We start from the raw sequence: 22,842 nt of genomic DNA on the forward strand, positions 1-22,842 counted from the left end.
ATAGAATATTAGATTAGGAAGGTCTTGATACATTTATAAAACATTGGTTAGGTCACAGCTAGAGCATTTTGTATGGTTCTGTTTGTCGTACTATTGGAAAGACATACTGGAGAGAGTGCAGAAGAGGTTCAGCAAGACAATGCCTGGAATAGAATGCTTCAGTAAGAAGGCAAGACTGGATAAGCTGGGTTTGTTTTCCCTGGACCAGAGGAGACAAGAGGGGGGAGGAATCTAATAGAGACGTACCAAATTATAGGGAGCATAGAAAGAGAAGATGGTAAGAAACCATTCTCAGATCAGGCGTCTAAAACTCGAGAGCATAGATTTAGGATAAGAAGTAAAGCTTTTGGAGGAGATCTGAGAAATATTTTCTTTTTGCCTAGGGTGTGGTTGGAATCTTGAACACGCTGCTGAGTGGGTGGTGTTGGCAGATACTCACAACATTTAAGTCATGCCAAAACGGGCACTTGAATCACCAAAGGACAAAGGGCAATGGAACACGCTCCAGTAAAGGAGATTTTAAAGGATAGGTATTTGATCGTTATCTTTGACAATTAACAAAGGAAATGTCAATAATTGACATTTTCATAAATGCAGTTCCATACTCAATATTCAATTGGTGTGTGTGCTTTTGTGTTTCGTACCAAAGTCGACAACAGAGATGGCCTATTCAAGGCTCTCCCAAAGAACGGCTACCCACCAAAACGGCAGAGCATGATAGAATCCTTCTACATCAACACGAAGGGGACAGTGCAGTTCAATGGCATCTTCTCGGAGCCCTTCGACATCTGCAGTGGCGTCAAACAAGTCTGCATCCTTGCTCCCACACTTTGGGATTTTCTTCGCTCTGCTCCTGAAACATGCCTTCGGCACCGCAACAGAAGGGATCTACCTGCACACTAGATCAGATGGCAGGCTCTTCAACCTCACCTGCCTCAGAGCCAGGACAAAAGTACATGAAACTCTCATCAGAGACATGTTGTTCACCGATGACGCAGCAGTTGTGTACCACACCCAGCAGGAATTACAGTCACTGATGGACCGCTTCTATCGGGCTTGCAAGGACTTTGAGCTGACCATCAGCCTGAAGAAGATGAACGTCCTGGGGTAGAATACAAAGGCAAGCCTGTCATCGCCATCGACTACTATGAACTCGATGCCGTCCATCAGTTCACGTACCTCGGCTCCACCATCACCGACAACCTCTCCTTGGACACAGAGATTGACAGGAGGATCGAGAAGGCAGCTACAACTCTCGCTCGCCTTACAACTCGAGTGTGGACCAACCCAAAGCTGACAGTGAAGATAAAGACAGCAGTCTACAACGCCTGTGTCAACTGCACGATGCTGAACAGCAGTGAGACATGGACTACATATGCCAGACTGGAGAGAAGACTCAACACCTTCCACCTTAGAAGCATCCGCCATATCCTGGGTACATCCTGGCAAGACAGAGTGCCTAACGCTGAGATTCTGTCTGGCGCTGGCCTTCCGAGTATGTACACTCTACTCAGGCAGCACAGACTGCGGTGGCTGGGCCTTGTCCACCGCATGGAGGATGGCCGTATCCCAAAAGACACCCTCTATGGAGAGCTGAGATCTGTGAGGAGAACCATCAGCCACCCCCAGCTACGTTACAAGGATGTCGGCAAGAGAGATATGAAGGCACTCGACATCGATGTGGAGTCCTGGGCGAGCCTTGCCGCTGACTGTAAGAGGTGGAGAGGTACCCTGAACCAACATCTCAAAATGGGGGAAGAGAAACTGATGAACGCAGCAGCAGACAAGCGGGCACGCAGAAAGGAGCGCATCAACTTCAACAGACCAGAGACCACACACAAATGTGACCTTTGCGACAGACACTCTCACTCCCGCATTGGTCTCTTCAGCCACAAGCGACGCTGCTCTAGCTAAGGTTTGGAGCAAGCAGCCAACAACTAGGATGCATCACCCATGGTCAGCCATGACTGAGGGGGCCTAAAGTCGGTTAGGTCACAGCTAGAGCATTTTGTATGGTTCTGTTTGTCGTACTATTGGAAAGACATACTGGAGAGTGCATAAGAGGTTCAGCAGGGCATTGCTTGGAATAGAATGCTTCAGAGAGAAGGCAAGACTGGATAAGCTGGCTTTGTTTACCCTGGAGCAGAGGAGACAGAGGGGAGGGGGGGTCCAATAGAGATATACCAAATTACAGGGAGCATAGAAAGGGAAGATGGTAAGAAACCATTCCCCAGATCAGGCGTCTAAAACGAGAGAGCATACATTTAGGATAAGAAGTAAAGCTTTTAGAGGAGATCTGAGAAAGATTTTCTTTTTGCCTAGGGTGTGGTTGGAATCTTGTACACGCTGCTGAGTGGGTGGTGTTGGCAGATACTCACAGCATTTAAGTCATGCCAAAACGGGCACTTGAATCACCAAAGGACAAAGGGCAATGGAACACGTTCCAGTAAAGAAGATTTTAAAGGATAGGTGTTTGATCGTTAGTTTTGACAATTAACAAATGGAAATGTCAATAATTGACATTTTCATAAATGCAGTTCCATACTCAATATTCAAGTGGTGTGTGTGCTTTTGTGTTTTGTACCAAAGTTGCAAACCGATCACTATGTGGCCTTTATTTCAATGGTTAAAACTATTGACTATCTGCTACAATGGAATGTTATATAGTTGGATTTAAGCACCAATTAAAACACTGTCGATTCTATATAAAAAGACTAGGTATCACCAATTAAAACACTGTCGATTCTATATAAAAAGACTAGGTATCACCAATTAAAACACTGGCGATTCTATATAAAAAGACTAGGTATCATACCAGCTCAAGTATTTGGAATAACTACTTTAACACATCAGATGAAAATAATTCTAATTGATAACAAGCAGCATAAATAGGCAAAAGGTCATGTGTCAATCAACATTCTCCGTAACCAGACTAAAGTTGTCAAAAGGAGACACAAGGAAGTGCAGATGCTGGTTTACAAAAAAGGACACCAAGTGCTGGAATAACTGAGTGGGTCAGGCAGCACCTCTGGAGAACATGGATAGGTGATGTTTCAGGTTGACAAACTTCCTGACTCGACTCGAAACATCACTTATCCATATTCTCCAGAGATGTAGTCTGACCCGATGAGTTACTCTGGCATTGTGTATCTATTTTTTAAACTTTAGTTTAGTTTAGATATACAGTGTGGTAACAGGCCTTTCTGCCCACAGAGTCCACGCTGACCATCGATCACCCATATACTAGTTCTATGTTATCCCACTTTCACACACTAGGGGCAATTTACAGAGGCCAATTAACCTACAAACCTGCACGTCTTCGGAATGTTGGAGGAAACTGGAGAACCTGGAAAAAACCCAGGCGCTCACAGGAAGAAGATATAAACGTCACACAGACAGTGCCCGAGGTCAAGATTGAACCTGGGTCTCTGGCACTGTGAGGCAGCAGCTCTAACATGGTGCCACTTTGCCACCCTAATTTTGGACATAAAATGAAAATAATTATAATTGATAACAAGCCGCTCAAGTAGGGAAAGGTCTTGTGTCAATCAACATTCTGTGTAAACAGACTAAAGTTGTCAAAAGGAGATACAAGAAAAGCTGATGCTGGTTTACAAAAAAGTTGTCAAAATACTTGTCACAACTTTTAAACAAAAACTTATTAAGATGTGCTGTGCATGAAAAATTCAAGCCTGAATTCCAAACTTGAGTGAAAGAGAAAGAACATAAAGATTCATTTGTAGAATAGTCTATTCAGATTTCTGTTCTCAGATTAGTACAAATTGCCAAAGCAATATAATTATTATCACTCTGGTTATTTCTACCAGGCACTTGTTGTAAACTTTAAATGAACATCAAACAGGTTTGGTACTGTTGTCAACATTACATTTTAAAACAACTTCAAATCTATCCTTTTAAGGAGAGTCGTATAAATGACCTCAACAAATGCAGCTCTTGTTACACACTATAAACTAGATCTTGGGATTTCCTGAAGACAGCCCAGCTGCAGTGCATTCCTATCTCAGTTCACACCTATATGCCAATTTCACACTTTGTAGGTGCCAGGAATTCAATTCACCCTAATGGCATTTCGCTGGACAAAAGAGAGAGCGTTTCTAAACAAGGAAATCCAGATTCTTCATTGCAGTCGGCAATAAAGAATGAGGATATAATTTTTCTTTGGACTCTTCCAGTCTCTTTCAGGATAACTCAAAGAGCTTTACAGGCAAGGAAATGCTTATAAAGTTGAAGCACTGCTCTTATGAAGGAAGGCAGCAGCCAACTTATGATTGCCAAGCCCTCATGGACCAGAATGGAGTATCAAATTTTCACTGTTTAGTAACATATGCAAAGACACAACGAGTAACACACTTGCTGATTCAGGTTAGTTTATTGCCATATATACCAGAATACAATGAAATTCCTAGTTTGCATGAAACTCAGGGTAAACAGTAAATACAATAAGTATGCAATTAATACAACAATGAATGTAAAAACAGCAGAATGGTACAAGGATTGCAGGGCAAACTGAAGACGTATACAAAAATAGCAATGTGCAATAACACAATGACCAAATGAGGAAAGAGTATGTGACCGCAGCACCAGGAACAGGGTGTGAAAGAGGTAATTGGTTTATGAGGCAGATAGCTTACGGAAGAAGCTATTCTTTCAGGCTCCTGTTTGAGCTTTCAAACTCCTGTATCTTCTCCCAGATGGCAGAAGAGAGAAAAGGAAACGGCCAGGGTGACAGGCATCCTCGACGACGCCCCAAGCCTCCCTGATGCAACGCAACATGAAGATGGACTGGACGGAAAGAAGTGTATACAAGGGAACTGCGGATGCTGGTTTATACCGAAGATAGATACAAAATGCTGGAGCAACTCAGCGGGACAGGCAGTATCTCTGGATGGAATGGGTGACGTTTCAGGTCGAGACCCTTCTTCAGACTGAAGAAGGGACCTTGAAGAAGAGTCTCGACCCGAAACATCACCCATTCCTTCTCTCCAGAGATGCTGCCTGTCGCACTGAGTTACTCCAGCATTTTGTGTCTATCTTCGGGTGGAAAGAAGTGGCATGTTAGTGATGAACAGGGCAGAAATCACCACTCTCAGCAGTTTCAAGTGTTGAAGAGTAGAGCATCTGCCTTACCAGGCTGAGATGCACCCATCTAAATGCTCTCCACTGCACAGCTACAGAAGTTAGAAAGAGTCCTTGTGGCCATGGCAAATCTTCTCAGACACTTAACAAAGTGAGGTAAAAAAAACAGTGGTATCATTGGCGAACTTAAAGATAGAGTTGGGGCTCTACTTGGCCACAGTCATTTATGGATATACAGGGAATAGAGCAAAGGACCGAGCGCATAATTGTGAGGAGCAAGATTGACGGTCCGGGTGGAGGAAATTATATAATCAATTATAACCAAATGAGATTTGGTCAGGTGCTCAAAAAGCTGGAGTAACTCAGCGGGACTGGCAGCATCTCTGGAGAGAATGAATGGGTGACGTTTCGGGTCGAGACCCTTTTTCAGACTAATCGATGACGTTTCGCCTGAAAAAGGGTCTCGACCCAAAACGTCACCCATTCCTTCTCTCCAGAGATGCTGCCTTGTTACTCCAGCTTTTTGTGTCTATCTACGATTTAAACCAGCATCTGCAGTTCCTTCTTACACATTTTACTGTGCCTGCCAGTTGATATGAGATTAATCCTTGGCTCTTAACCGATCTATGATTACATAGAAACATAGAAAATAGGTGCAGGAGTAGGCCATTCGGCCCTTCGAGCCTGCACCGCCATTCAATATGATCATGGCTGATCATCCAACTCAGTATCCCGTACCTGCCTTCTCTCCATACCCCCGATCCCTTTAGCCACAAGGGCCACATCTAACTCCCTCTTAAATATAGCCAATGAACTGGCCTCAACTACCTTCTGTGGCAGAGAATTCCACAGATTCACCACTCTCTGTATGAAAAAAAACTTTCTCATCTCATCTCATTACATAACCAGGATATTAATAATTGGACATTTAGGATGTTCCACATTAATTCCAAATAGTATTCTTTCTTTGTAAACCTGGAGGGACTGTTGATTGGTTGATCATCAAAATACTTTTGGTGTACACCCATGAACACGCATTTGTATTCACATTCTTATACTTGTTTTTCTCTCTCCTGACTTTCTTTCCTTCACCACCATTGGGAAAATTATGTTGGTTTCTTTTTTTCTTACTCTTTATCTAAATTTCTGTGGGCCTCATTTTAAACCTGATCAACAAGTAATAAATCTTGGAAAAGCAAGAAAGTACAAATGTTGAAATTCTAAAATAAAAACATGAAGTGCAGGAGACTCTAAGCAGGGCAGTCAACCACGGAGTTAATATTTCCAGTTTCAATAAGGAGTTGAACACAAAAAACTGGAGTAACTCAGCGGGACAGGCAGCATCTCTGGAGAGACTAGTCTGAAGAAGGGTCTCGACCCGAAACGTCACCCATTCCTTCTCTCTAGAGATGCTGCCTGGCCCGCTGAGTTACTCCAGCTTTTCGTGTCTATCTTCAGTTTAAGCCAGCATCTGCAGTTCCTTCCTACACATTTCAATGAGGAGGTTGACTTGAAATGTTAATTCTGTTTCTCTCTCCACAGATGTTTCGCGAGTTGTGAAGATTTTCAACATTTTCTGTATCTCTATATCTCAAATCTTAAATTATAGTCTGAGAGCTTTGTGTTTTTTTAAAATCTTTAGCAACAACAATAAGACTGAGCATAGTTACAACAGTGGGATTTGAGGGCTATTTCCATTAGCATTTATAAAATATCCATCCAACAAACCTAATTGGTTCAATTATCATTTGCTGCCTATGAGTTTCACTTTATTTAGATTAGGTCTGGAGACTAGATCTTGTGTGACTGCACTTAGCATTTGCCCGACTAAATGTGGCTTTGTTTTACTGGAAACAGCAAAATAAACCAAGTTATACTTCTGCTGAGGAAATCAGAAAGCGAATTGCATAGAACGACAATCAAAAGCAAACTAATTTCTGAAAAAGCAAACTATCCCAGTATCAGCAATAAAGTGCTGATATATGGCATTTATCTTTCCTTCTCTTTATTGTCAGGCATGTAAAATAATAGTAATGACCAGCAGCACAAAGCAGTTTTTAATATAATATAATATAATATAATATAATATAATATAATATAATATAAATTTACATAAATTGGATTTGGTTTTCAAACATTGTGCTTAACATCGGAATATTACAAATCCATTGATGTCAGCCTCGATGGGAGCAGAATTCTTGAATGAGGAATTAAAACACTGGAACTGCAGTTGCTGGTTTAAACCAAAGATAGACACAAAAGGCTGGAGTAAGTCAGCAGGACAGACAGGCTGCCTGTCCCGCTGAGTTACTCCAGCATTTTGTGTAAATCACTGGCGGTATGCACTGCAGCTCACTATCCAGCAAGTTCTGCCCCAAAATGCTTGTGTTTGATCAGTTGGATAATTATATCTAATGTCACCATCCACTGATGATCATGAATAAAGATGAGCCATTTCAGTGTGAAGTATTAAAAGATCTGAAATCTGATATACTGGTATTTCGAGTATAATTTTCAGGGATAATTTACAGTTTAAATAAAGAAATAGGTCTTAGTTGCAGCATTTTACAAGTAATTGATTCTATAGATAAAGGAATACATAGATAAGGCATGAAACATAATTTCATACACATTCCAATACCAATAGCAATCCATTCATTTTACCGATTATCATTAGAAAACCAAGGCTATAAAAAATAATTTAGCAAAACTTCTCTCCTGGTATAGAATCTCTAACTTTGAAAGTGGTTTGGAAAATTGAGCTTTCAGTTTTAACTTCATATCCCTTCAGCAGTACCTTTATAAGGTGAGCAAAGAAACCAAACAAAACCATTATCCAAAATGTGATCCTTAATGAACAGATTTCTAAACTTCTTTGCACCTCTTGCCATCTTCAAGGTGTGTGTAAAATATCTGTTATTCTGTTATTCACTCTATGTGGCTTTGGGGACAAATGCATGCAAATTTATGAATTAGATGCTATTAAATCCTTCAAGCCTGTTCTGTCATTCAATAAGGTTTTGCATGTCTGTTTGTACCTTCAATTCCACATTTCATTATTGTACTTCCCTGTCTTTCTTATCAAGAATCCAACTACCTCAAATGTAAAAAAATGTTTCCATCACACTTTGAGGAAGCAAGTTGCACAGAATCACAGTTTTCTGAGATAAAACATTCACCTCATTTGTTTTAAATGGGAGACCCCTCATTTTTAAACAGAGATAATTAATTCCACATAAGATGAAGCATCCTCACCACTCCCACATAATCAAGACCCCCCCCCCCCTCAGGATTACAATGTTTGATAACTCTTCACTAATATGCCTTGGAATGTGTGTTTTGCAGTGTTAAAAAGACTGTTGAAATGCTAATTATCCCTGCAGCTAGATAGTCACTTAGGTGTAGTGCTGACAAAGTTACTGCTCCATCAAAGGTCCAGTCATTCGGCAGAGTTGTTAAAACTAAGCCCATCTGCTCTCTCTCTCTCTCTCTCTCTCGAGTGATATTGGAAGATCACATGGCTCTGTTGGATGAATGGTCCAGAGGCTCAATTCAACCAGATGGATGTCAGGCGACAACGGCACACCCCAAGTACAATCAGAGACTACAAGGCATGATTGGAAGGGTCTTTGCTGACAACACATCTCTACAGATGAGATTTCATGCTTTTTGTGCCCATTTTGAACAATCAAACGAATTCATGTCCAAATCCACATCGTCTTTGACCCATACATCTCAGTGGCAGAAGTCAGATCTGCTTTCACGAGTGTAAACTCTCAGAAAGCAGTCGGCATGGATGGAGTCGCTGGATGGGTTCTGGGAATATGCACCAATCAAATGGCTACGGTACTCATTGGCAACTTCCAGCTCTCACTTCAACAGTCGACTGACACCATTTACTCCAAGGAAATGCCCATCATTCAAATCCTCCTGGACTTGTCTCTATCACTGCCACCCAGTGGCTCAAACATCGAAGCTAGGGAAACCTAGCCATCGAAGATGACACAAAATGCTGGAGGAACTCAGCGGGACAGGCAGCATCTCTGGATAGAGGGAATGGGTGAAGTTTCGGGTCGAGACCCTTCTTCAGACCCGAAATGAGTTACTCCAGCATTTTGTGTCTATCTTTGGTGTAAACGAGCATTTGCAGTTCCTTCCTGCACAAACCTAGTCATCAGTGGTTAGAAACAGAATGATAGCCATAATAAACAGATAACCTTATTATAATATCTAACGTGCAACCTGTTTCCCAATGCCAGCATTGGAACCAGACTTGAGTGGCCTTGAGGAGCTTTCAATCCTTTCAGGAAATGCTCAGACTTTAACCTCTGACACAACCACAGGTCAACCATTCTCAGGGTTTAAAGATACAGCCCCAAGTGTCAGTTCCAGCTTTTATTAAAACAGTATTTAGCAACAGCTAAGTTCCCCCCCGCCTCTTCCCTTCAAAGATAATGCAGATAACTTGAAAGGGAAGTTGCAGTTCCTTCCTACACATAACTTGAAAGGGAGTTTTGTGACTACATTCCAAGATATTTGAAATAAATTAATCTGTTGTATTCATTTCTGAAAATAAAATAAACCATTTTTGGAACCAACAAAGATGGAGTTGTGTGTTTAATTGCAATATGGACTGATAATGGAACAATAAAATTCTTACTTGCTGTACTTTAACAGACCCGTAAACTCATACACACAGCTAAATATAATCAAGGAAAATCAGTAAATTCATAACCTTAATACTAGTGCAATAAAAAGGAAAGGCAGAAATTCTTATAATCATCTACTGACCTTGCACTGCTAAACCAGCTAGCCTGATGCCTTGCTCCAATGTACAGGGTAGACGTCCGTCGAGTATATCTTTCTTTACTTGAAGGTAATACTGATACCTGAAATTATGAAAACAAAATATCATTGTTAAGTGCTAATAAGAAATTGAAAAATAACCCAATTCTTTTTGTTTTTTGTATAGTTAAAAAAAATATATAGATCATCATATCAGAACAATAAATAAAACTAGGCAACAGAGAATAAAACAAGCAAACAGGTTGCCCTGTAGTACTTTCCACAGTTTATGGCAAGAAGCCTTCAAGATCTGTTAACTAAAGGTGCAAATGAAAAGATTGATTTGAGTGTCCATTTCTCTCCACAGATGCTGCCGAACCTACTGAGTTCCTCCAGCAGTTTAGTTTAGTTTTAGTTTAATTTAGACATACAGCAAGGAAACAGATCATTTGGCCCACCAAGTCTGTGCTGACCAGTGATCTCCGCACATTAACACTATCCTACACACACTAGGGACAATTTACAATTTTACCAAGCCAATTAATATATAAACCTGTACGTCTTTGGTGTGGGAGGAAACTGGAGCTCCTGGGGAAAACCCACACAGGTCACGGGGAGAACATACAAACTCCGTACAGACAAGCAGCGGTAGTCAGGATCAAACCCGGGTCTCTGGCACTGTAACGCAGCAACTTTACCGCTGCGCGACCATTTCACCCATTATTTGCTTGCATAAGATTCCAGAATCTGCAGTCTCATGTCTCAAGGTGAAGATCATGCCTTGCTCGGGCTAATGCCATAAGAATATAATCATATGATCAGTTGCTAATCTCACTGTAGATCATTATCTTAACACTGAGGAAAGAGCCAGTGATGTTTATTGCATACTCATTTACTGCCTAATGATGCTGACTGAACAAGCATCCTTTTTGTCAATATATATTTACTGCACAGGAGATGTTAATATGATACTGGAGAAATTCTTTTATTAGCTGTTGCTTTACAGTGAATTATTAGCACATTTATGGTTATGCTTAGGTCAGCATTCCAGGATCATACAATGACCCTAAGATAGGCACAAAATGCTGGAGTAACTCAGCGGGTCAGGCAGCATCTCTGGAGAGAAGGAATGGGTGACGTTTCGGGTCGAGACCCTTCTTCAGTCAACGTCACCCTTTCCTTCTCTCCAGAGATACTGCCTGTCCCGCTGAGTTACTCCAGCATTTTGTGTCTATCTTCGGTGTAAACCAGCATCTGCAGTTCCTTCATACACATACAATGACCCACTGTGTTACTACAGCACGTTTACCAGGTTGTTGCTGAACAAATGCTGCCATAATGGAAAAATGTGCTTTCACAGCTAGTTGTTACCAAGAGTTACCACATGTACTACAGCCTGACATCAGTGCATTGACTGTTTTCTAACCACATGACACCACCATTATAAATACTGCACGCTGTAAAATATTCAGTACACGGCTGCCTTCCATTTACTGAGATCGTGCAGGAAGAGATTCTTCCCAGCTAATAAAAATAAATTATATTTCTACAGGGTTCAATGTAAATCTTCCATTCTACTCTCTGTGAATCTATCTAGAAACTCAATGAAAATAAGCAACACCATCGTTTCATTTCCATCTAATATCCAAATATCATAAATAAGACTGGCAAGTAATGTCTCAATTGACCTCCAATTTCATTTGTAAAATTATGTAAACCAATGACTATGGCTCAAAAAATAACAGTTAAACTGATTCAAGCTGAAAGGCTGATCACCCCAATATCATCGTCAAGGATAGAGGACTGTATCTACTTATCCTCCAGTGGACAAGTATGGTGGGCATGGGAGTTTACTCACTTTCCCAAAGTGCAGGTATCCATTGGTATTGGTTCATTATTGTCACGTATATTGAAATAGCAAAAAGCTCTGTTTGCGTACTATCCAGTCAAAGTGTACTATATACGAGTACAATCAAGTACAGCAGGTTTGGCAAACAGAAAAGTACCAGAATGCAGAATATAATGCCACAGAGTTACAGCTACAGAAAAGAGCAGGAAAACAATTCAAGATCAGCCATGAAGAGGTTGGGAGATCAGGACCACACCCTTGCTTATGGGAGGACCATTCAGTAGTCTGATCACAGCAGGGAAGAAGTTGTTCCTAAATCTGGTGATACACACTTTCAAGCTTTTGTATCTTCTGCCCAATGGAAAAGAGAAGAGGGAATGACCAGGATGAAAATGGTCCTTGATCATGTGGGCTGCTTTCCTGAGGCAGTGTGAAGTGTAGATGGAGTTTATGGGTGAGTGTGGGGGATGATTTGTGTGAAGGACAGGGGTACATGTTCGATTCTCCTCAATGTCTTCCTGCTTTGGGCAAAGATTTTGCCAAACCATGCTGTGATGCGCCCCGATAGGATACTTTCTACAGTGCATCTCTAGAAGCAGTCGGGTAAATAATACTGTGTATGAAATATCCCTGGCAACCTCCTGCCAGGAGCACCAACTGGTTGGGTCGACACTGCACTCTTGCTTAAAAAGTATGCATCCTGCGGTCACCATTTTCCAGCAGTTGCCAAAGTGGTTGTGCCCCTCTGGGAAGACTTCCTCTTGTCATCATAGTGGCATTATGAGTGTTGGAGTTCCCCCATTTAAGGTAAGGAACTCCAAATCATGGAGCCCGATGTAAACAATAGAATGTTTCCGGTCGACAGTATAGAATATGTTGACAGTAAAATTTGTGAGCATCTGACTTAAGTACACTGGCTTACATTTTGCTGCTTGCAAGCTGTCTCTTCATAGTCAGTGAATTTCCTAATTTATTTTGGAAAAATTGGTGCCTTTGTGTTTTGAAATGGGTTTGTTTTACAGCCAAGTGTGCCCCAAGAGTTGGCAGCATGAGGCTTGTAATCAATGTCCATCCATGCAAGGGTTGACTGTTACAGATGCAGGTAAGCGACTGAGCAATAACTCACACTGACATTGCAACAGTGTAGCATCAGACAGAGAAATTTCACAACAGTGCTTTGGGAAATTTGCAACTGGAGATCTCAATCTTTACGGGGCTTTAAAAAAAAAAGAATAGAATGACAAAGAATGATTTATTAGCGCCTATAATAAAGCATTCCAATATGTTCAAGAGCCCCATGGAAATGGTAGTAACATAGCTGTTAGCACATATGATGCAGCAAGATTTAGTTTAGTTTAGAGATAGAGGTACAGATAGAGAAACAGGCCCTTCGGCCCACCGAGGCCACACTGGCCAGCGATACCCATACACGAGCACCATCCGACACACTAGGGACAATTTACATTTTTTATCGTAGCCAATTAACCTTCAAACCTGCACATCTTTGTAGTGTGGGTGGAAAGTGGGCGGCACGGTAGCGCAGCGGTAGAGTTGCTGCTTTACAGCGAATGCAGCGCCGGAGACTCAGGTTCGATCCTGACTACGGGTGCTGCACTGTAAGGAGTTTGTACGTTCTCCCCGTGACCTGCGTGGGTTTTCTCCGAGATCTTCGGTTTCCTCCCACACTCCAAAGACGTACAGGTATGTAGGTTAATTGGCTGGGTAGATGTAAAAAATTGTCCCTAGTGGGTGTAGGATAGTGTTAATGTACGGGGATCACTGGGCGGCACGGACTTGGAGGGCCGAAAAAAAGGCCTGTTTCCGGCTGTATATATATGATATGATATATGATATGATAAACCAGAGCACCCAGGGAAATCCCACACGGTCACAGGAACCACGTACAAACACCTTACACAGAGCCCCCATAGTCAGGATCGAACCCGGGTCTATGGCGCTGTAAGGCAACAACTCTCCACTGCACCACCGTGCCGCCCCAACGATAAAAAGCGATCTAGGAGTAAATTGGGGAGGTGAAGGCACTTCCACTGGGGTTCATAAATCATATGGTAAAACTGATTACTAATAACAGTGCAGAATGGAGGGGCTTGAGAGGATGGCAATATAAAAGGAATTTCAAGACGATGAGAATTGTCAACTTAATAATCTGCTGGATAATGAAATAGCCTATTCAAGATCCGACTCAACAGCTGCTGGGGAGATTGAGTTTAGTTGAGTTTAGCATTGAAACAGGCCCTTCTGCCCACCAAGTCCAGGCCGTCCATCCATTTATGTTACTTCCATGTTATCCCACTTTCTCATCCACTCCCTACTTACCAGAGACGGGTTTTCCAGAGGCCAATTAACCTGCAAAACCGCACATCTTCGGGATGCGAGAGGAAACCGAAGCACCCAGAAGACACCAATGTGGTTACAGGGAGAACGTGCAAACTCCACACACACAGGATCGAACCCACGTGTCTGGCGCTGTGGCACAGTTGCTCTACCAGCTGTGCCACTGTGCAGTCTAGATAAATGAATGTCAGAAAGTTTTGCTTATACTTCATTCGGCTGTAAAACAAACCTACTTCAAAATACAAAGAGAATGTACATGTGAAAAAGGCACCAGTTTTCACAAACAAAATTAGTAAATTCAATGATTATAAAGAGCCAGTTGCGATCAGCTTATGATAAGCCAGTGTAACTAAAGCAGATGCTCACAAAAACATTACTTTGGACAATTATATGGTTAACATAAGACGTGACGTGGAGTTCCTTACCTTAAATGGAGGAACTCCCAACACTACAGGACATGTTCATACAATGCTGTGTAAACATTGTACATTTACGCCAAGGGTCTTATTGAAACCTGTATTAACAATACTTCCACAAACAACTCTGGACTTTTGTATGACTAAAACAGAATATTCCTTCCATATGTCAGAATGAATACTATCTTTCTAAAAAATAACTACAAAAAAGCCCTGTTCTGGTTTGAAGACAGGGGAAGCTGTGACAGTTTGATGCAAAGAATTGAGGGTGCTACCATCCACATTACATAACACCAAAGCCTATGCGATCATGGCCAAAGAAGTATGGGGGGAGGGGGTGGTAGAACAGAAACATATAAAATGTGAAGCTTTCAGCCTTGCTGATCAAGGCTCAACTGTTTAATTAAGATCTGCTCCACTACTTGTTTGTGTGTACCAATTATGCATGGTAGAACATCACTCAGGGATATACTGATATATTCCACAGCATTTGATATCATTGTACACTACTATGTATGTATGCAGCTTTACATAGTAAATGTCACAGTTTAAGAATAAGGGGTAGACCATTTAGAACTGAGATGAGGAAAAACTTTTTCAGTCAGAGAGTTGTGAATCTGTGGAATTCTCTGCCTCAGAAGGCAGTGGAGGCCAATTCTCTGAATGCATTCAAGAGAGAGCTGGATAGAGCTCTTAAGGATAGCGGAGTCAGGGGGTATGGGGAGAAGGCAGGAACGGGGTACTGATTGAGAATGATCAGCCATGATCACATTGAATGGCGGTGCTGGCTCGAAGGGCCGAATGGCCTCTTCCTGCACCTATTGTCTATTGAGTGGAGAAAAGGGCACCAAATTATCATGAATAAAAGCTGCCTGACCCGCTGAGTTACTCCAGCAAATTGTGCCGTTTTTCTGTTCAAAATAATCGGTTTGAGGGCACTCTGGGAATGTACAAGTCATGACGTACCAATCTTTCAATGTGTAAAGACACACGAGATTCATAAAAACACGTTTAACCTTTCAAGTTTGTGACTCTGGGACCCTTTAACGTTGAGCATTAATTGTGGATAACTTGCACCTAACATGCTGCCGCACTAGTAGGACTAAAGGAATAGCCTGAAGGGAATCTACAGCACAATTTTCACAAAGATTGGGTTTACGAAGCCTCTTTTGGCAAAGAATGTATCCTAGAACACAACGCACAAGATCAATATCAACAAACAACAAAACTGGGACATGCCAAAGGCATGGAGGAATATAGACACAAAATGCTGGAGTAACTCAGCGGGGCAGGCAGCATCTCTGGAGAGAAAGAATGGATGACATTTCGGGCCGAGACCCTTCTTCAGACCCGACCCGAAACGTCACCCATTCCTTCTCTCCAGACATGCTGCCTGTCCCACTGAGTCACTCCAGCATTTTGTGTCTACCTTCGGTTTTAACCAGCGTCTGCAGTTCCTTTGTAAACACGGATGAATATAATCAGGGACAGAAAAAGCAGGAGGCTTGCAGTGGCATTTAGGCTAGACAATGTCCAAATGATTGAAATTTCCATCGTCGGTGGTGCGAAGAGGCAGCAGTATCCACAACAGTTAAGGAATTAATGAGTTGAGAAATGCATGAACACAGAAGACAGTTAAAAGCAATAAGTTATAGTGAAGCTATAGGAGACGTAGGGTCTATTTAATCAAATGGTTAGATGTAGCTTGGAATTCAAGGAAAGAGCACAATTGGTGTCAAAGATACAGAAATTTGACAGCTGCTAATGGCAGAAGGTTTAGGGTTCACTTTGTTAAACTGGAGGAAATTATGACTCATCATGACGATGCTTGAAGATGGACACAAAAAGCTGGAGTAACTCAGCGGGACAAGCAACATCTCTGGAGAGAAGGAATGGGTAACATTTCAGGTTGAGACCCTTCTTGATGTTGATTCCATTGTTTAAAATATTTTGCATGATATACCGATTATCCTAATTGATTCTTACGAATAAAGGCATCCTAAAAATAAGGTATATTGCCCTACATCCTGTAAAAGCAGATTGAAATCTCTTAGCAGGCATCATTCCAGTAAATACCAAGTGTACTCATAAAGTCAAAAGTAGCCATCATAATAGACAGTATGTAAAGTATTTAAAATGTACAATAAACATTCTCGCAGACAATGCCCTCGTGTTTGAGTTGCTAATCAGAATCTTGGTTTAAGGATGATGCCCTTGGTTAATGTTTACATACATAACTACCAGGGTTGTGATAACATGCCTGAACAAAGCTGTAATTACAAGGCTCTCTTCAAGCTCCTCATATGGCAAACAGATGAAGAGTCAACTGCTAGGAGGCTCCTCCACAGAGTAAAGTGCCCTTCAGCATTCATTATTCTGCTGATATCAGCTCTTTAATTTTGTACTTCTAATAACACTTTTAAGCTATTTACTGGACATGGATTGATGTTCACAAGAATGTAACCATTTAAGGTTGCATTAGTGTTTTCTTTAATTGAATGCATTTATTTTTAAAATTGACTTTGGATGGTGTCACAAAGTACTTTCTCTAAACCATTTAAATATTTATTCGAAGAAAGATCCTATCGTTGAATTATTCGCATGGGTCTCTAAAGGGCCTGTCCCACTTAGGCGATTTTTTAGGCGACTGCCGGCGACTGTCAAAGTCGTAGCAGATCGCCAAAATTTTCTTTTACCCTACGACAATGACCACGACAATGCCGAGTCAGGTCGAGATTACACCGTCTTCGGAAACATCGCGAAATTCCCACGCTTACCTGACCGTCAAACTGTCGCCTCCAATCTACCTGTCAAATGTCCTGATGGTAAATAAATTGGTTAAACAAAACTATCTTCTGTTATCTTCAAATGCCTTTTCTTAATTTAATATTACGTGCTTCTAAATGCATCTGCGAGCACCTAGCAAGCCTGGGGACAGCATGTGACAGCGCCCGCAATAAGCTACGAGACCTGGCGACAAGCCAGCTGTCGCCGAGAAATTTCTATCTGGAAAATTTTTCTGCGACGCGCCGAGATCTGCTACAATTCATTGAAGACTCCTCACGATCATGCCCGCGACACCCCGCACATTCGGCGACAGCCTAGTCGCCGGCAGTCGCCTTAAAATCGCCTGTGGGACAGGCCCTTATATAGCAGGCAGCACTGAAAAAACAAGCAGCACCCCAGAGAGGTATGGAAGCAGATTAACTTCGAACTGCGAACATGTATTTTAGCATTCAGATCAGAATCCAGAAAATGGATGGCAGCTGAACCTCCTGTTGTCAACAATAGTCAACTGGAGAGCAAGGCATTTAAAAAAAATCCTAATCTAGAGCCGATATGCCACATTTCTGTGCCATATTCTGTGTTTTTTGTCAAAGGGACCATTTAGCTATTTCCCCAATCATCTAATCTTCAATGCAAAAGTGTCAACATTCAAATTTTCATACTTTTAAATTTAAACATTAGAATATTTAAATTATACCCATTAATTCTGCCATCCTTAAAGTGATTATCATGCATCAATAAATACTGGCAGCTAATTCAGCATGTTAATTCAATGCAGCAAACCTACCACATTTCATGGACTGATTAATGTCAGATATCACAGAAATGGGCCTTTCAGCCCAACTCGACTGTGCCAACCAAGATGCTTCATCTACACTAGTCCCATTTGCCTGTGTTTGGCCCATACCCTCTAAATCTTTTCTATCCATGTATCTGTCCAAATGTCTTTCCAATATTGCTATCATACCTGCAACAAATCTGAAATCATCATCATTGGTCCAAAAACGCTCACCAAATCCACCCAAAACTTCATCCTCAATAGTGATGGTCTCCCAGTATCCACCTCCCCTCACATCCGGAATCTTGGAATCATCTTTGATCAAACCCTCTCCTTCGACAAACACATCAAACACATTACAAAGACAGCCTTCTTCCACCTCAAAAACATTGCCCGTCTCCGTCCATCCCTCTCCTCCACAGCTGCAGAAACCCTCATCCACGCCTTCATCACCTCCCGTCTGGACTACTGCAACAGCCTCCTCTATGGCGCACCCTCAAAAATCATCAGTAAATTTCAATACATTCAAAACTCCGCTGCCCGTCTACTCACCCACACCCCGATCCGTGACCATATCACCCCCGTCCTTTACAAACTCCACTGGCTCCCCATCCCCCAGAGAATCCAGTACAAAATCCTCCTCATGACCTACAAAGCCCTCCATAACCTGGCCCCATCCTACTTGACTGACCTCCTCCACAGGCACACTCCCACCTGCACCCTCCGCTCTGCTGCTGCCAATCTCCTATCCCCCCCCCATCCGGACCAAACTCAGATCCTGGGGGGACAGGGCTTTCTCCATCGCTGCTCCCACCCTATGGAACTCATTACCCCAAACCTTCAGAGACTCCTCCTCACTCACCACATTCAAAACATCACTGAAGTCTCACCTGTTCAGTACTGCCTTCAACCACTGAAGGTCACCTCACCTTCTGTCTCCTTTCTCTGTTCGTTTACTTATTTATCTATTTATTCACTTCCCTCCTAGTGGGTGTAGGATAGTGTTAATGTACGGGGATCACTGGGCGGCACGGACTTGGAGGGCCGAAAAGGCCTGTTTCCGGCTGTAGATATATGATATGATGATGACATTTATATTGCTATATGTTCTTTAAATCCCTGTAAAGCGTCTTTGAGTGTATGAAAAGCGCTATATAAATGTAATGCATTATTATTATTATTATTATACCTGCCTCAACTACCTCCTCTGGCAGGAAATGCTTCATGCATTTAGAAGCACGTAATATTAAATTAAGCTTTTTCCATATACCCATCATCCTTTGTGTGAATAAGTTGTCTATCAGGTTTCTATTAAATCTCACCCCTTTCACCATTAACCAATGTCTTCTACATGGTTAACAGGTATCCATTATTCTATATTAAAATTGACAAAGAACAAATCACAAAGTATTTGGTTTTATCTCTGATTGCATTTAAAGAAAATGGAATCGTAACATGCCAAAAGACTGTCTACACCAGAGAATTATCAGACAACTGTCTTTTGGAATAGATAAAGAGGGGCATTTTTTGTGTGCTTGCCAAGGTTTAATCCGAAACCACAACAAGAATGTTCACTCTTCTCTGTGGGAGCACTGTGTTCAAAATGACTGGTTTACTTCCTATAAAACAATTGCTATATTCCTTCCTCTGGCAACACTGTTTTCCTCTCTTCTATCCTTATCTCACACCTTTTGCCTTTTCATCTCTGGCCTTTGCCCAACCATGTGTCTATATTTAAAAAACTTCACCCCTATCTACCCAATACAGCCTTTTACCTGCTCCCACCTCTCTTCCACCCTTCTTCTCACAAACTACAGCATAGCCCATTGACTCCCAGGAATCTCTGACTGCTCAAAGTGAAGAACCACTTGGGATGGTATTGAGATCCTGGAGACCATGCATTTGGAGTGCACCGAACCTTTGCATTATCAATAGGGCTGTGTTACCCCTGAGCCGCCTTCCTGTCCATTTGTGGGCAAGTCATTGCTTCTTGCACTGGCCTCAGAGTCCCCTCAAAACACACAAAATTGGAGTTTAAGCAAGACCTTGATTCCGACGGACACCCTAACAACATGATGGCCCATTTACAATATCAAATGACACTGAACTGGCTGCAGTTAACTTATGATTGTATTTGCAGGCTAATGTACTACAGAATGAATGAATGAATAAGTTTATTGGCCAAGTATGCATATACAAGGAATGTGCCTTGGTGCTCCTCTCACAAATGACAACACAAACATACAGTTAACAATTAAGAATAAAGCATAACCACATCAAAACAATAAGGATACAACACTACGGTCTAAACATGTGGGTGAAAATAAACCAGAGCAAAAAAGAGACTACAGACTTTGGTTAATGAGTAGAACTATCACTCGTGGAAAAAAGCTGTTTTTATGTCTGGCTTGACAGTCCGGAGTCGCCTTCCAGAGGGAAGTGCTTCAAAGATTTTGTGGCCAGGGTGAGAGGAGTCAGAGATGATCTTGCCCGCTCACTTCCTGGCCCTTGCGGTGTACAGTTCATCAATGGGGGGGAAGGTTGCAGCCAACAACCTTCTCAGCTGTGCGAACAATCCGTTGCAGCCTCCGGATGTCGTGCTTGGTGGCTGAAGCAAACCAGACCATGATGGAGGAGGTGAGGACAGACTCAATGATAGCAGTATAGAATTGGACCATCATTGCCTGTGGCAGATTGTGTTTCCTCAGTTACCGCAGGAAGTACATCCTCTGTTGGGCCTTTTTGACTGTGGAGTCGATGGTGGCCCCCCATTTAAGGTCCCTGGAGATGATGGTTCCAAGGAACTTAAATGACTCCACAGATGTGACTATGGTGTTGTTGATGGTGAGTGGGGGGATGGGAGGGGGATCTCTTCGAAAGTCTACAATTAGTTCCACTGTCTAGAGAGCATTGAGCTCCAGGTTGTTGCGATGGCACCAGGACGCCAGCTGTGTCACTTCCCCTCTGTAGGCACATTCCTCCCCTTCCTGGATCAGTCCAATCAGGGTAGTGTCATCCGCAAACTTGAGAAGCTTGACAGAGGAGTCTGTGGAGGTGCAGTTGTTGGTGTAGAGAGAGTAAAGGAGAGGGGAGAGTACGCAGCCTTGCGGAGCTCCTATGCTGAGGGTCTGCGGGTCCGAGATGTGCTTTCCCAGCCTCACATGCAGCTTCCTGTCATTTACTGATGTAAATGTTAAGAATACACATGGTCACGTGTCCATGTTATTACAGTAGTTAAAACTAAGGTGGTGTTTTCCAAAAGAATATAATTGGTCTACAGAAACATTTTCCTGTTCCTACTGCAGATAAGGTGAGGAGTAAGCCAGGTAAAATGTCATAGTAGGTGGAAAACAATCCAATGTAAATCATGGTTAATGTGGCCAACTAGTTCTGTTTGTCTAAGGAAAGAAGCAGACTGTATTGCCACCTGGTTGTTTGTGGGTGGAGGTGAGTGTAAAGGCTCAGGAATGCATTTGCTTTTGTGTAACATCCCTTCCTTTGCTCTTGTGGAATGTGAGGAGCTCGAAAACACATTCCTATCATGAAGAACATCTCCAGATTCAGAGACAGTTTCTTTCCAGCTGTTATCAGGCAACTGATTTCATCAGAGAGTAGTTAATCTATGGAATTTCTTTAGTCAGTGGGTAGTTAATCTGTGGAGCATTGCCACAGAGGGCTGTGGAGGCCAAGTCAGTGGATATTTTTAAGGCAGAGCTAGACCAATTCTTGATCAGAACGTGTGTCAAGGGTTATGGGGAGAAGGCAGGAAATGGGATTAGGAGGCAGAGATCAGCCATGATTGATTGGCGGAGTAGACACAATGGGCCGAATGGCCTAATTGTACACCTATAAATTGTGAACTTGTGAACTAAATCATCCTACTGCAATCTGAGAGCAGTTCTGAACTACTATCTGCCTCATTGATGACCCTCGGACTATCCTTGATCGGACTTTGCCGGCTTTACCTTGCACGAATTGTTATTCCCTTACCATGCAAATGGCTCAATTTTAATCATGTATTGTCTTTCTGCTGACTGGATAGCACGCAACAAAAGCTTTTCACGTGACATTGTCACATACACGTGACCATAAACTAAACTAAACTAAACACTACTTCATGAAAGGAAGTAGTGTGCTATAGGATGCAAATTCTGTGGAAATCACATATTTTGCATGTGTGTTGACCCTTTGAATTTGTAATTGTATACAAATGTCTATGACGGCTAACCTTTGGGGTGTGGCCAAGGACAGAATAAAAGAGTGCTTCGTGTCATTGGGCAAAGAGCGCCTCAAAATCAGTAGAAAAAAACCCAATTGATTAAGAATGCACAATAGCATTTGTTTCAGATAAGGGGCATCATTCTATGTATCCAGAACACAAATGTTCAACACATGGGAGAAAGTAACACTGCATATGAATGACAAACCAAACAATCAGGATCCAAAAGAACATTATTGGTATTGGATTATTATTATCATGTCCACTGAGATACAGTAAACAATTTTTTTAAGTGCTCTCTGATCAAATCACACCATATACGAGTACAATCAAGCCCTACATAAGTACAACAGGTTGTGCAAAGAGAAAGATACCCAAGTGCAGAATATAATGTTACATCGTTATAACATTACAGCTGTATTGCAGAAAATAAAAATGCGTGGGTCACAATGAGGCAGGTTGGGAGATCAGGACTACACCCATAGCTAACGAGAGGAAAGTTCAATAGTCTGATAACAGCAGAGAAGAAGCTGTCCCTGAATCTGGTGAAATGTTC

The 22,842-nt window shown here is 42.0% G+C and overlaps 1 protein-coding gene across 4 annotated transcripts in view; it reads right to left on the reverse strand.

Moving 5' to 3' along the window:
- The window catches only part of LOC144596516 (tyrosine-protein phosphatase non-receptor type 14-like), a 179,469-nt gene that overhangs the window by 45,536 nt on the left and 111,091 nt on the right, over nt 1-22,842 (reverse strand). For all 4 annotated transcript variants that reach the window (XM_078404901.1, XM_078404902.1, XM_078404903.1 and 1 more), the window contains one exon: nt 9,889-9,986. In XM_078404901.1, the coding sequence (XP_078261027.1) occupies nt 9,889-9,986 (98 nt within the window). The remainder of the gene's footprint in view (nt 1-9,888; nt 9,987-22,842) is intronic.

Source organism: Rhinoraja longicauda, chromosome 9, assembly GCF_053455715.1.
Source record: "Rhinoraja longicauda isolate Sanriku21f chromosome 9, sRhiLon1.1, whole genome shotgun sequence".
Classification (NCBI taxonomy): Eukaryota; Metazoa; Chordata; class Chondrichthyes; order Rajiformes; family Arhynchobatidae; genus Rhinoraja; species Rhinoraja longicauda.